We start from the raw sequence: 12,853 nt of genomic DNA, 5'->3' as shown, positions 1-12,853 counted from the left end.
TTAGTATACAGTGTCTGTTATCCATGTTAATTAAACGTAGATCACTAAAATGAAAATGTAGGGGTTTTACTGTCTAGTTACAGAGTGAGCATTCTGTGATCAGTGTCTACATGGGTCATCTCTGTTACAGCTAGTCCTGTCTTGTAGCTGAAGGCAAATGCAAAAGCTGAGAAGCATGCTGAAAGAGTGCCCTGTGGACAAACTCGATAATGGCCTCTGGACTCTGACTTCTGAATACATGTTAGCAACAAATGTGTCAAATTTGCATTCACAATAATGACAATTTCAAACTTGAACAAGATATACTAGAACTGAAGATGGTTAATGATTTCTTTGCACTGGGAAAAAAACATAGCTTCAGCTCATCTTACTTCAGTGCTGTTCCAGGAGTAGCATGCAAATGCAATTCTCAAATAAACCCTCGCTAAGAAAAATGACTATTGGTCATATAGTAAATGATTCCAGATAAAATCAATGGGCCCATTCAATATATACAGTTGTCATTGTGTATGGTTCTCTAAAATGTTGGGTAGTTGAGCATATAAGTTCTTTTCACCAGCACCCACTGTATCTTTCACCCATCTCTATTCCTCTGTCTGCCACAAGCAGATCCATCCCAGATCCATCCCCCAACACCAATGCACCCAAACCCTTCTTCTCTGTGCCAGTCTTTTAACCATGAATTCAAGTTCTTTGTGAGGACAGTTCCATCTAGCCTACTGTTGTGGGAAGGTAGCACTTCGTAAAACATCACAGATTCAGCTACCCATCCTTAATTTCTTAAATTGCATTTAAATCATTTCTAGCTCATATGGCACTGACTAATTTTAAAGAAGATTTGTACTGTACCTACAAAAAAAAGTGCATGCTTAGTCCAATATTTCTAATTAATATAGTTACTGTCAAGATCATTTTTTAATTTTGGCTTTGCAATTTTTGTATGCACTTGGTTTTATGTAAAGTACATTAAGCTCCATTTTTGGTTAAAGGGCCTTTTCTATGATAAAGTGATCAGGAAAATAATTGCTGATCAAATAGCTTGCATTTCAACTCCTTTAAAATGAATAGCTTTATAAAAGACACTATGAAACACAATAGATTCCTTAACCCATTGCATACCTCTCCAGAAGGTGATACACAGAACATACTGCATGTTAAAACACTGAATGCAATATTAGAACAAAAAAGCCACTATTATAAATACATTATTCAAAGCCCATAAGTAAATGCAGATATAACCTACCACAAAAGTATTTACTCATCCCATTGTTCATTTAATTTTAATGTACAAAAACATACCTGAAATATGGCATTTCCCCCAGCAGTTCCGTTCAGCACTGCACTCTTCTGAAATGTTAAAGAAAGAAATAGTCAATGGGAGAGGAGGAGCAAAGACAGAGTATAGTTAATGTATCACTCAAAACAGTATCCTTAATCTTGGAAAACATGAGTAGAAGCTTGCACAATTATTAGTAGAGTCCGTTTGGAAGATAATTGTGCCATTTGTTCACCAGATAAGAATTCCTAGGACAAGGCAAGGCTGGACGAGGCAAGGCTGGATGAGGCATACATTCTACGCCAAGTGGTAAGCGCAGCAGGGGTTTAAATACCCTGCTGCGTGATGTCATTGGAAGGCGCTGCTGGAGAGTTTCCTGCCGTGGGGCCTTCTTATGTTGATGCGCGGTGCATTTGCATGCCAGGGAATGATGGAATCCTTGCCGCGGAAGGAGTCGGCAGAATGGAGGGTAAGTGTGGCCTGTCGCGGCAGTTATAACCATATGAGCAACATCTCATAAAGTTAAGGTGTTCAATTTTCAGTGCGACTATCGAGAAAACTGAATACACAGGCACAAGATAAGCACAAATATCTCTGAAGTAGCGCTATTAGTAACATTGACTTTTTGCTTATTTATGTTGGATTTTATTTACAAAATGTTCTTGAAAAAAATATTTAAACAGTGGGAAATTCAGTAACCTATGATTATATATAAGGCAGAGACATTGAGTATGTGAAAACATATTCGATGATGCCTAATATGATGGTCACTATATATAATTGAATAATACCATGGGTCAGAGAGGACTATTTCATTGATTTATTTATTACAAAAGTATAAAGCATGATCAACTGCTGTCATAGAAGGCTAACATTTATGAAAACATTAAAAAAAAAACTTTTCCTATCTATGTAGTCTACATTTTTTCTTATCTAATTTACAGCTTTCCTACCAACAAAGGCAGAATGTTGGTACCTCCAATAGAAAATCCTGTCTCTCCCTTATGCATATTAATAAGTGCTCAGCCTTTCCAAGTCTGACAACAGTTTAATACAGAACAAAAAGGATAGAGACAATGGGAAATGACGTTTCATATGCCCCATATATAGGTTTCTTCTCTGACACGCCTACACTGCAGGACTCCGTCCAAAGCATATTCACCAGTCGCATACTCATACAGAGGGCTCTGACTACATAAAATGTAACAAATAGACAGTCCATGAAAACATAGACCATCCTTTACTTCCTCACATTAGGAGCGTGAACTATTCGATAACAAATCTAGTCTTACTTCTCTTTCTTCTGCTCTGTATAGCAGTAATACAAGCGGTAAGACGTGTAGGTAATAGGGGTGTGCAGGCCAAAAAATGTTGATTCATGTCATGTCATGTTGTGTCGTATGGGGGTTGATTTTTCTTGACGTAACATTTTGGTTTTCATTTTTCTACGTTTTGGAAAGAGTGTGCACTATTTTGCAAATAGTACATTACTCATAGTCACTAATAAATTTATACATTGAACATGAAGAAAGACTGAGCGGCAGCAGTCACACTTCTTTCTACAGATATTTCATGTCCTTTCTGCATGCTATGATTGTGTTATGCTCAGGCTTGTGAAAAGTCCTAACCTCTTTAGCCTTTCTTCATAAGGGAATTGTTCCATCCCCTTTATTATGTTGGTCGCCCTTCTCTGTACCTTTTCTAATTCTGCTATATCTTTCTTGAGATGTGGTGACCAGAACTGTGCACAATACTCAAAATGAGGTCGCATCATGGAGTGATACAGAGGCATTATGATATTCTCTGTTTTATTCTCCATTCCTTTCCTAATAATCCCCAGCATTCTATTTGCTTTCATGGCTGCTGCTGCACACTGAAGAGAACATTTCAACATATTTTCAACAATAACACCTAGATCATTTTCCTGAGTGGTGACTTGCATTGTGTAGCTATAATTTGGGTTATTCTTCCCTAAGTGCATCAATTTGCACTTGTCCACATTACATTTCTTTTGCTATTTGCATGCCCAGTCTCCCAGTTTTGCAATGTACTCTTGCAATTTCTCACAATCCTCATATGATTTAACAACTTTTAATAATTTTGTGTCATCTGCAAATTTGATCACCTCTCTTGTTGTTCCCATTTCCAGGTTGTTTATAAATATAATAAAAACCAGTGGTCCCAGAACATATTAGAGATGTGAATCGGAACTGAAATCCGAACCGATTCTGGTTCCGATTCACATCTATAGAGATGTGAATCGGAACTGAAATCCGAACCGATTCTGGTTCCGATTCACATCTCTAGAACATATCCCTGGGGCACTCTACTGTTCACCTTTTTCCATTGGGAAAATTTACCATTTAGTCCTACTCTCTATTTTCTATCTTTTAACCAGTTGGCAATCCACAATAGGACACTGCCCCCTATCTTATCATTTTTTAATTTCCTAAGAAGCCTCTCATGAGGAACTTTGTCAAATGTTATTTGTAAATCTAGATATACTATATCAACTGGCACACCTTTATCCACATGTTTAATTTATGCCCTCAAAAAATGTAGCAAAATTGTGAGGCAAGACTTCTCTTGGCTAAATCCATGCTGGCTGTGTCCCATTAAACTATACGTATCTATATATTCAGCAATTTTGTTCTTTGTGATAGTTTCTACCATTTTGCCTAGAACAGACGTCAGACTTACTGGTCTGTAGTTTCCTGGATCACTCCTTGATCCCTTTTTAAAAATTGGTGGCAGAGCAAGATAAAGAAAAATTGTTTAAGAAGTTCTTTACAGATGATGTCCACAACGAATGCCGGTATATAAAATGTTCTAAATAAATTATTTTGCGGACATAGAGTCCAAATTTTTCCAGATGTGGCTAGAGCCACTCAGGTAAAAAGGAGGAGTTTTTTGTCCTTAAAAAGTCATGTGTTAGCATTAGGTGCTACATTCTTTTTTAAATTCCCATGTCTATGCTTGGGTTAACTATAAAGGAAAGAAATTCAGTTTTGTTGATCCAATGCATTTGGAAACTTTTCTAGCAGATACAAATCAGTCTTAAAATCTGAGACAGACGCCCACTAAAAAATGTTTCACTCCCAAATCCTTTTAATATATTGCCTATAAATTTTGTTGGATATTTTATATTCGTTTATTACTTTGTTCTCCCCCAATTATAGGGTATATATGACATGTAATGACCAATATGGTGTATTTTTGTTATATTTGGATTATAGGTTTATATTACATTGTATTTTATATTTTCTTGTTTTCATGATGTTTATCATTAATGAAAATTAATAAAACTTTATATTAAAAAAAAAATTGGTGTTACATTGGCAACCCTCCAATCTTCAAGTACCATAGATGATGTTACCGATAGTTTACAAATTTACGTTATCAGGTCCGCAATTTCATTTTTCAGTTTTTTCAGCACTCTGTGATATATACCATCTGGTCCAGATGATTTGCTACTTTTTATTTTGTCAGTTTGCCCTAGTATATCTTCCAGGTTCACTGAGATTTGTTTCAGTTTCTCTGAATCACCTGACATGGGTATATCTCTTACATCTTCCTCAGTGAATACTGAAGCAAATAATTCATTTAGTTTCTCTGCTATGGCTTTTGTCCTACCTAAGTGTCCCTTTTCCTCCTTGATCACCTGACTCCCTTGGTCCAACTGACTCCCAGCAGTCTTTTTACCTTGAATGTACCTGAAAAAATTTTTATTATGAGTTTTTGCTTCCATGGCAAGCTTCTTTTCAAATTCTTTTTTGCCTTCCTTATCAATGCTTTCCATCAGACTTTCCAGTGCTTATGCTGTTTTCTTCATTTGGATCCCTTTTCTATTTCTTAAACGATGTTCTTTTAGATATTATAGCCTCTCTCACCTCACATTTTAACCATGCCAGTAGTTGTTTAGTCTTTCCCACCCTGAACCTCTTCTGCATCCTTCCAGCCTCTGTCCTATCTCCAGCTGGAGTTAGATGGGGAAAATGTACAGTGAGCACTGGATGTGATATACTCTGAGTGTTGGAAATAGCAGCAGTGAAGGATCTCTGGCAGTCAGCTGCAGCAAAGGTAACTAACTTCACTGGCTGCCTGTACCATACCAACTTCTCTCTTATTCTATAGTATATAGAGGCATTGATCGATGTAATGGGTTTATGTGTATCTCTGCCCCCTCTCTCTCCCTTTGTTTTAAAATTTGGAAGAGACACTGGTGGGGCATTCTGTGTTTCTCTTGCTCTTCTTTTGGCCATATAAGTCCTCTCCATGTCCATACTGCCTGCTCTATGGAAGTTGGTGTGCCACACATTTTTTTGTTAATGTAGGTATGCCTTGGGCTTGAAAAGGTTGGGAAATGCTGTCCTATCTTACAAATTTACTGAGGGATCATTCATGAGGGACTTTGTCAAATGCCTGCTGAAAATCTAGATACACTGTTGACTGGTTCACCCTGATCTACATGCTTATTTATACCTAATTCTAATAGATTGGTAAGGAAGAATTCCATTTGATAAATCCATGCTTGCTTTTCCCCATTAAGTCATGTCATATGAGGAGGAGGCAGAAGGGTAGATGCTGGGGACAGGGGAAATGGAAGGCTGTTGGTGGTGAAGATTACAAATGGAAATGGAGGCATCATATAGATAATGATTGTTATGTAGATGGAAGGAAGGGGAAGGGTTGGGAGACTAAAGGAACAGAAGGTTAATAAAGAGGAAAATGGAGAGGTAGGTGAGAGCTGAAAGATGTGAGATGTTAATGAAGAGAAGAGAGATGGAATCTGAGAAGAGAAAGATGGAGAGAATGAAGGAGAAAGACCAGACAGAACTTGGGTCTTTGATGGTGGGCTAGTAACAGTGGTAAGAAGTGGCACTATGATAGAAACAGTCTTCTGGGCTTGGCCCACCCCACCACTGTGCAGGTGCAAAGGTTATACACCCAAAAGTAGGGAACATTCACACACATCCTGGAAAAAATTAGAGAGAATATTGGTTGTAGTACTTACATATCATAAGCTGAAGAGCAATACACAGACAGTCCTCTTAAAACATGAAAGGATATGTTTACTTATTTACAAATTAAACACTTCGCACAAAGTATAAATATAGGGACCTCGCTGAGACAAGGCGTGTCATATTTTGAATCAATGTGCAGAAACACAAATAAGTGTCCCCGAACTTTATAAAAAATTTATACCATTCTTAACAAGGACTTGGATATTAAAACCTGCCTTTGTCAAGGTGTGAGAACTAGATTTACGAATAGAACTAACACAGGAGCAACAAATCTTATCTATCAGGCAGTAGGCCAAGGGCTTATATCAGCGTCACTAATAGAAAATGGATATAAAACTCTTTATCGTTGGTATCTGACACCAGTTCGATTATACTGGATGGAATATTAACTGGATCCAAGGCTTGCTGGAAGGGGTGTGGAGAAGATGGAACCTATTTACACATCTGGTGGGCCTGTCCTTTAATGTAACAGTTTTAGAACAAGATCAACCACTGGGTTGAGAGCTTGCTCAATTGCTCATTTATATTCTTACCCCAACATGTACTGTTAAATTTTTCCACCACACATGGAAACCAATACGAAGAGAAATTAATAAAATTCATATGGGTTGCGGCTAGAAGTGAAGTTGCTAGATTATGGCGGGACTCAAAGGTACCACAATTAAACTCAGTTATAACGAGGGTAGAGCAAATACATACATTGAGTAAAATTACGGCTATCAAAGATTTTGATAAAATATAGTCCAGTTACAGCAGGTGGAAGAGAATGAAGGAGGGGTATTTCTTCTTTTAATGTGTACTTTATATATCCATCAGGTTCCATGTTGGTAAACATTAGAGCAAATAACCTCTGAGTATCTTCTGAACAATAGTGGAAAGGTGGCATTGGAGGGAAGGATGGGAGGGTGGGGGCGGGCAGGGAGGTAAGGGGTGAAGGTTGAGCCAATCTAGAAGGAAACAGTGCACCATTAGCAGGAAAACACAGTGTTGGAAATGAGAGTGTTTGTTATGACTTAATTCTATTTCATTTTGTGTGATAAAATTCTGGTTTAATATCTCAGTTTTCGTTGCTGTGATTGTTAAAAAATCTACTACAACTCATGTGCAAGGAATGCCAATGCTTTTATTGTTTTAATCTTTATGAAAAGCTGTATACAATACATGAAAAATCAATAAAGCTTTAATTTTAAAAAAAATATGAAAGAAAAGACAACATTCTTTCTGGCATAGTCCGTAAGTCTAAATCCAGTTAGCTAAAGGTTATAGACAGTCCTTTATGATTTAGGATGTTGTAATGGTTCTCATCCTGTAGACTATGATGGTCATCTTTATGGTATCTTCTCTCACCAGACAAGGAAGATTTACTTTTCATTTAGTCTTGTTGGTTTCTTATTCACTTTTATCCTATCTTCATGAGATATTTTCTGATATCTCTGTCTTGCTTTTTGCTCACGCTCCAGAATTTCTCTTGGGAAGAGGCTCTTCTCATCAAATGCTGCTTTTAATGCTAGAAAAGTGATGGAACCACAGCTGTATTATTCATGTGCACTTCATAAGAACTTGGTATATGACAAACCATTTGTGAAAAACATTGCTGAATGTAGCGCTATAAAATCTTTGGTTTTTGTCATACTTAAGCACAACATACAATCTGTAATGAGGACAATATCGTCACTTTTCTTTCCTTGCTCACTGAATAGTCACATAGCATATGGCAGGGATAGGCACCTCTGGTATTCGAATGCCGCAATGAATATGCATGAGATCTATTTGCATACAGTGGAGATAGATGCAAATGCATCTCATGCATATTCAGTGTGGATGTTTTGAAACCCCAACTCGCCTGTGGTGCTTGAGGGCCAGAATTGCCTGCCTTTGGCATAGTGATTACTTGCCATTTGTTCTTCTAAAGCACTGCATGGTGAGTACAGTTTTTTTCTTAAATACCCTGGTGTCCCAGCTGCCTTTAAAAAAAAAGTGAGGTGTGTATTTAATGAATGCACTAATTTCAAAAGGAGAAGGGAGCGTGCTCAGAGATTGATTGACACTTGTAACAATCCTGAAGTCAAATCAACTTCTGTGAGTCGCTGTAAGATTACAAACATGGAGGAGATGGCAGCAGTTACAGCTCCTAGGAAAGAAAGAGTCCCAGTCATTGTAAAACAGCGACACCTACTGACTAGAGCCAGGATGCACGCATGCTGAATTCCAGAGACAGGCAAAGTATGCAGGCCTTGGTCAAGGATTGTCACTCTAATGCTTGATAGGAGTAGGAGAGGATCAAAAATCCCCTCCCCACACACACACACACACAGGTAGCTGCAAGTAAAGGTTCATGGCACCATAGATCCAGTAGGAGCTGGTTCCAATAGAGTTAGAAGCTCAAAGTATCAGGGGGAACCTGTTGAGCAAAAACTAAATAAATGTAGAGGAAGAATATATTATGCTTCCTATCCAGAAGAAGGTAATGAATGGAGAGAGAAAACTATTTCCCAGATAAAAACAAGCAGACGTAATGCAGAGTTTACCATAGGAGTTACCCAGCTCTAAGTCACTTAGGAAACGTAAACTGCACAACAAGCAAAAATATTCTGTGTCTTTGTGCCACATTGTTGTGGATTTTGGTAACCAAAAAGGTTACGCCAGCACTATCTATTATTACTCGTCATGGCCCCCAGTGTGTCACAGGTTAGCACGTGAGCAGAACTAACTCATAACCCCGGTTATTATTTAGTTACCAACCCCTTCGCGGAAATGCAACTGAATTTTTCACCTGGCCCCAGAGCAGAAGGTAGTTTCTTTATCCTACATCACAGTAAAAAAGTAAATCAGATACTTATCTAAGCACTCTGCACTCTCTTTAAAGCAAAAGGCCTATCCCAAAGGAAAAGAAGAAGCGCAATCAATGGGAATTCAGTCTATTCCGGGACATGACTCGTTTACAGTTGAGTAGGAGCCATTTTACAGTTTGCAAAAAAATAAAACAATTAAGCTGTGGAATTTGTTGCTGGAAGATATGGTGGAGGCTAACAGCATGGCTGGGTTTAGAAAAGGTTTGGGCATTTTTCTGGAGCACCGGTCCATTAACTGTTATCAGCCAGGCAGATGGGAATTGCCATCCCTTACGTCTGGGAGTGAGCAAAATGAAATGAACTTCCCCATTAGCATCTGCCAGGCACTTACTATTGATCCGGACTGGCCACTGTCGAAGGCAGGATGCTGGAGGCTATGGACGCTTGGCCTGAGCCAGCATGCCTTGTCTTACATTCTTAAGTGCATTCAAGTCAGTCATTACACAAAAGCATTTAGAAACTCTCTTTAGCATTTTGATTCTACACCATTCCTGGAAAGTACTAGTGTTTAAAGTTTTAAAACTTCTCCTTTAGCTACTCCCACCGGCATGACTATAAATACATCATATGACCCTTATTAGAAACCCCTGCAGGGATAATGATATATGTGAAGTACTTTACACAAGCAGCACAGAGACATTTTTTAAATAAGTGTTTGCTATAATCTAAAAAGGTATACATCTATAATTTAAAAAGGCACAAACATATAAGACATTAAATCTGCAAACAGAAAAAAAAAAATTATTACCTAAGAATAAAACCAAAGATGAAACAAGGAGCAAAGCTGATATCTTGAAAAACCTAACTAGGCCTGCTGCTTTGAAACAAATTTATGCTCCTAAAATCCTCTCTGAAGATCAGACCTTTACTGAACAAACTACATTCAATTGACCCAAACAAAACAAAGGAAAAATGTTAACAGATCATAGCAACCAGCAGGAAATGAATGCACAACTGAAAATGGAATCTGCTTTGCAGGATTCCTGTTTAAAGTGAAACATTTCTTTCACGTTCTGACGGACGTCATCGTGTCTGCAGCATGAGGAGCAGCTAAGCGGAAAGAGATGGAATGATGTTGTTATGCCCTTCACTGCAACACAACGGCACAGAGGGTAAGAACTCATCAACTGGTGACCTTTGCTCATTGCTTTCTGCTGCTAAGAGGATCGTGTTGAGTCCAGTGGTGAAAATGAATAAAGGGCTTACTTTCTGAAAGAGCGGGAAGTTGCATGTTTTCTGGGCACCGCTCCTCTGTCTTTTCTCCAAAGTACTTCTCAGGATTTAAAACAAAATCAGGTTTGCTCACTTCAGTGATATCCTGCAGTGTTCCAATATTTAAGGAGCTGAAAGTGCCTTAAAAAAAAAAAAAAAGAAAAAAGAAAAGCAGAATTATTAATAGGCTATAGCTAAATCTGAGTAATAGCAGCCTGACGCGGTTGAAAGCTAGACTGTGCTGTCTCTCTTTTTCAAATGACTTTGCCAAAGTCACACAGCAGGTGGAATCCTTTGAAAAGAGCCCTTCGTGTCAAAGCCTAGTTTTGAAATGCATCTATTGCCTTTATTCCCAGGAAGCATGGAAAGACTACTGCCATACTAAAACACAACTGAACAGACAGAATGCAGTAAACATATTAAGTTGTATGGAGAGGACAAATAAATCACAAGACAGGAAGGACACAGTTTAAGGACTGCCAAAATTAGGATTAAAAAAAATACAAAAAGCTTGCAAATCAATTTACTTGCACAACGGACAAAGAAGGCTTGGAAGACTTCTGCCCCATCCTTGATTTAACTCATGGGAGGAAGAGTACTAGCATGCATTTTACTAAAATTTTTGCCTGCATAGTTTTCCCCCTTCCAAAAACTATCTTGGCCAAAAGATGTGCTGTTTCAAACTGGTGCAAGATATACAGAAAAATCAACATTGAAGCCTAGCCAATTGGCACTTCTTCTCACAAGTTTCAAACTTGTGCTGATTGGAAACAGAGAAGCACAGACTATCACAGTGCTAAGGACCCCAAGGTCCATCCAGCCTGCCCAATTCCCTTTCCTGCTGCAATACCATGATCCCTTCTTGATCTCTGACTTTGCCTTCACTTCCCCACAACCAAGATGCCTCTGTGCTTATCCTGCACTTGCCCGAATTCTCTTATTGTTTTTACCCCCAATGCCTTCACTAGGAGGCTGTACTAATCATCCATCACCCTTGTAGTGTTATCATGTGTCCAGTTTATTTGTAAATTTGTGCAAGTAAATTGACCTGCAGACTTTTTGTTTTTTAACCTTAATTTTGCTAGTCTTTAAATCTGTCCTTAGGTTCATGGTGTCCTAATGTTCAACAACTTACTAATGGAAGCAGTGTTCTTTACAAGTCTCCCAAAACCGGTCGAACTGCTGAGTGCACTCAAGCAATCTTGTGGTTTCAAGCATGTGGAGTTGGCAGCTCCAACAAGACTACAAGGCCCCCATGCAGTTCAAATCATAAGACAGCAGTTAGATGGGCCCCAGCACATCAGAGGGAATATTGCATGGAAGTTGCTTATAATACTCGGAAGTGCACTTTGAAAAAAAGAAGAGACTCCTCCCCAGCTAGAGGTCCCATCAAAATATGCAGGCTAACGTGTGTAATACAGGAATTTCTTTCACTGAGGACAGGAGTGCAGGTCCTAGCACTGTCCTGCATCTGCATTGCTACAACTGCAAAAAATGCCACCATTGCACTGGTAGAAAATGATGTCCTCTGTGCATGATGCAATATTTCAAAAAGTATACATAGCATGTATACTAACACTGCCACAATTAGAAGTTCTACTTTTAAGTTTCCATTTCTTCATTTTTTCCAAAATGTTTTCCTCCATATAGTCTTGTTTGGAAGAACATTAGAAAGTCTACGCCACGACAGGGTTGGGTAATGCAGATTTTCTGTTGGGGACAGGAATCACTCTTAAAAAGTAAAACCAGTACAGGCTCAAGGTGCTGTGCTCCAAGCAAAATGAGAATTTGCTTATCAAATCAAAAGTCTCAGTAATTACAAAATATTAAAAAAAAAAAAATTGGTCTAAAGAGTTCACAATCAAGAAAGGAAACAGCTTCATTAACTCCCCAAATCACAAAGGTGGCCACAGTTCTCGATGCTTCTAAACTCATTTTCCAAACCACCATGGATTCCTCTGTTATTCTCAGAGAGGCCGCTGAATCTTCAGACCACCCCCGAATATTAAAGAATCCTCTTCTTGTAACAAAATCACACACATATACAGATGGGCTGGCTTGCCAGGATCAGATCTTCTAGCTGCTGTCCGAGGGATGGATATCCCTGCCAATTCCAGGCCTCTTGGAGAGAATTCCCTCTCCTGTGAATCACACTGGAGCCCTCTCCCTAGACTCTCGGACCTCCTTATAGTCCCCTTGCGTCTCCTGGAGTCCACCCTTCACAGCGATCCCCTTACTGACCCTCCCTCCCACTCCTAAGTGACACTGCTCCCGGGAACCTCCTAATACTGTAACATTACAGTGAAACCCGCAGGGCGTCGCAGGCAAATAAATTCAAAGCAGCTTATTGTCCAGTCAGGGAAATAGCGTCGCTGTAGCTGGACAATAAGATTTACGCTCAAGGAAAACCTGAGCTAGTGTATGTTGAAGGGAGGCTTCCAGCGGCGGATTCACAATGTCGGACCGGCCCGGGTATTCGCCACCCAGGC

At 39.0% G+C, this 12,853-nt stretch overlaps 2 protein-coding genes across 2 annotated transcripts in view; both read right to left on the bottom strand.

Moving 5' to 3' along the window:
- Positions 1-1,360, bottom strand: part of SERPINI2 (serpin family I member 2) — a 42,506-nt gene extending 41,146 nt beyond the window's left edge. The window contains exon 1 of the mRNA XM_029616465.1: positions 1,300-1,360. Coding sequence (XP_029472325.1) covers positions 1,300-1,313 — 14 coding nt within the window. The 5' untranslated portion in view covers positions 1,314-1,360. The remainder of the gene's footprint in view (positions 1-1,299) is intronic.
- Positions 1,361-7,418: 6,058 nt separating this feature from the next.
- Positions 7,419-12,853, bottom strand: part of WDR49 (WD repeat domain 49) — a 131,396-nt gene continuing 125,961 nt past the window's right edge. The window contains exons 18-19 of the mRNA XM_029616832.1: positions 10,359-10,505; positions 7,419-7,807 (exon numbers count right to left, since the gene is read on the bottom strand). Coding sequence (XP_029472692.1) covers positions 7,662-7,807; positions 10,359-10,505 — 293 coding nt within the window. The 3' untranslated portion in view covers positions 7,419-7,661. The remainder of the gene's footprint in view (positions 7,808-10,358; positions 10,506-12,853) is intronic.

Source organism: Rhinatrema bivittatum, chromosome 9 (genome assembly GCF_901001135.1).
Source record: "Rhinatrema bivittatum chromosome 9, aRhiBiv1.1, whole genome shotgun sequence".
In the NCBI taxonomy this organism is placed as follows: Eukaryota; Metazoa; Chordata; class Amphibia; order Gymnophiona; family Rhinatrematidae; genus Rhinatrema; species Rhinatrema bivittatum.
The sequence above is the reverse complement of the archived record's forward strand: the minus strand, read 5'-3'. Positions and strand labels throughout refer to the sequence as shown.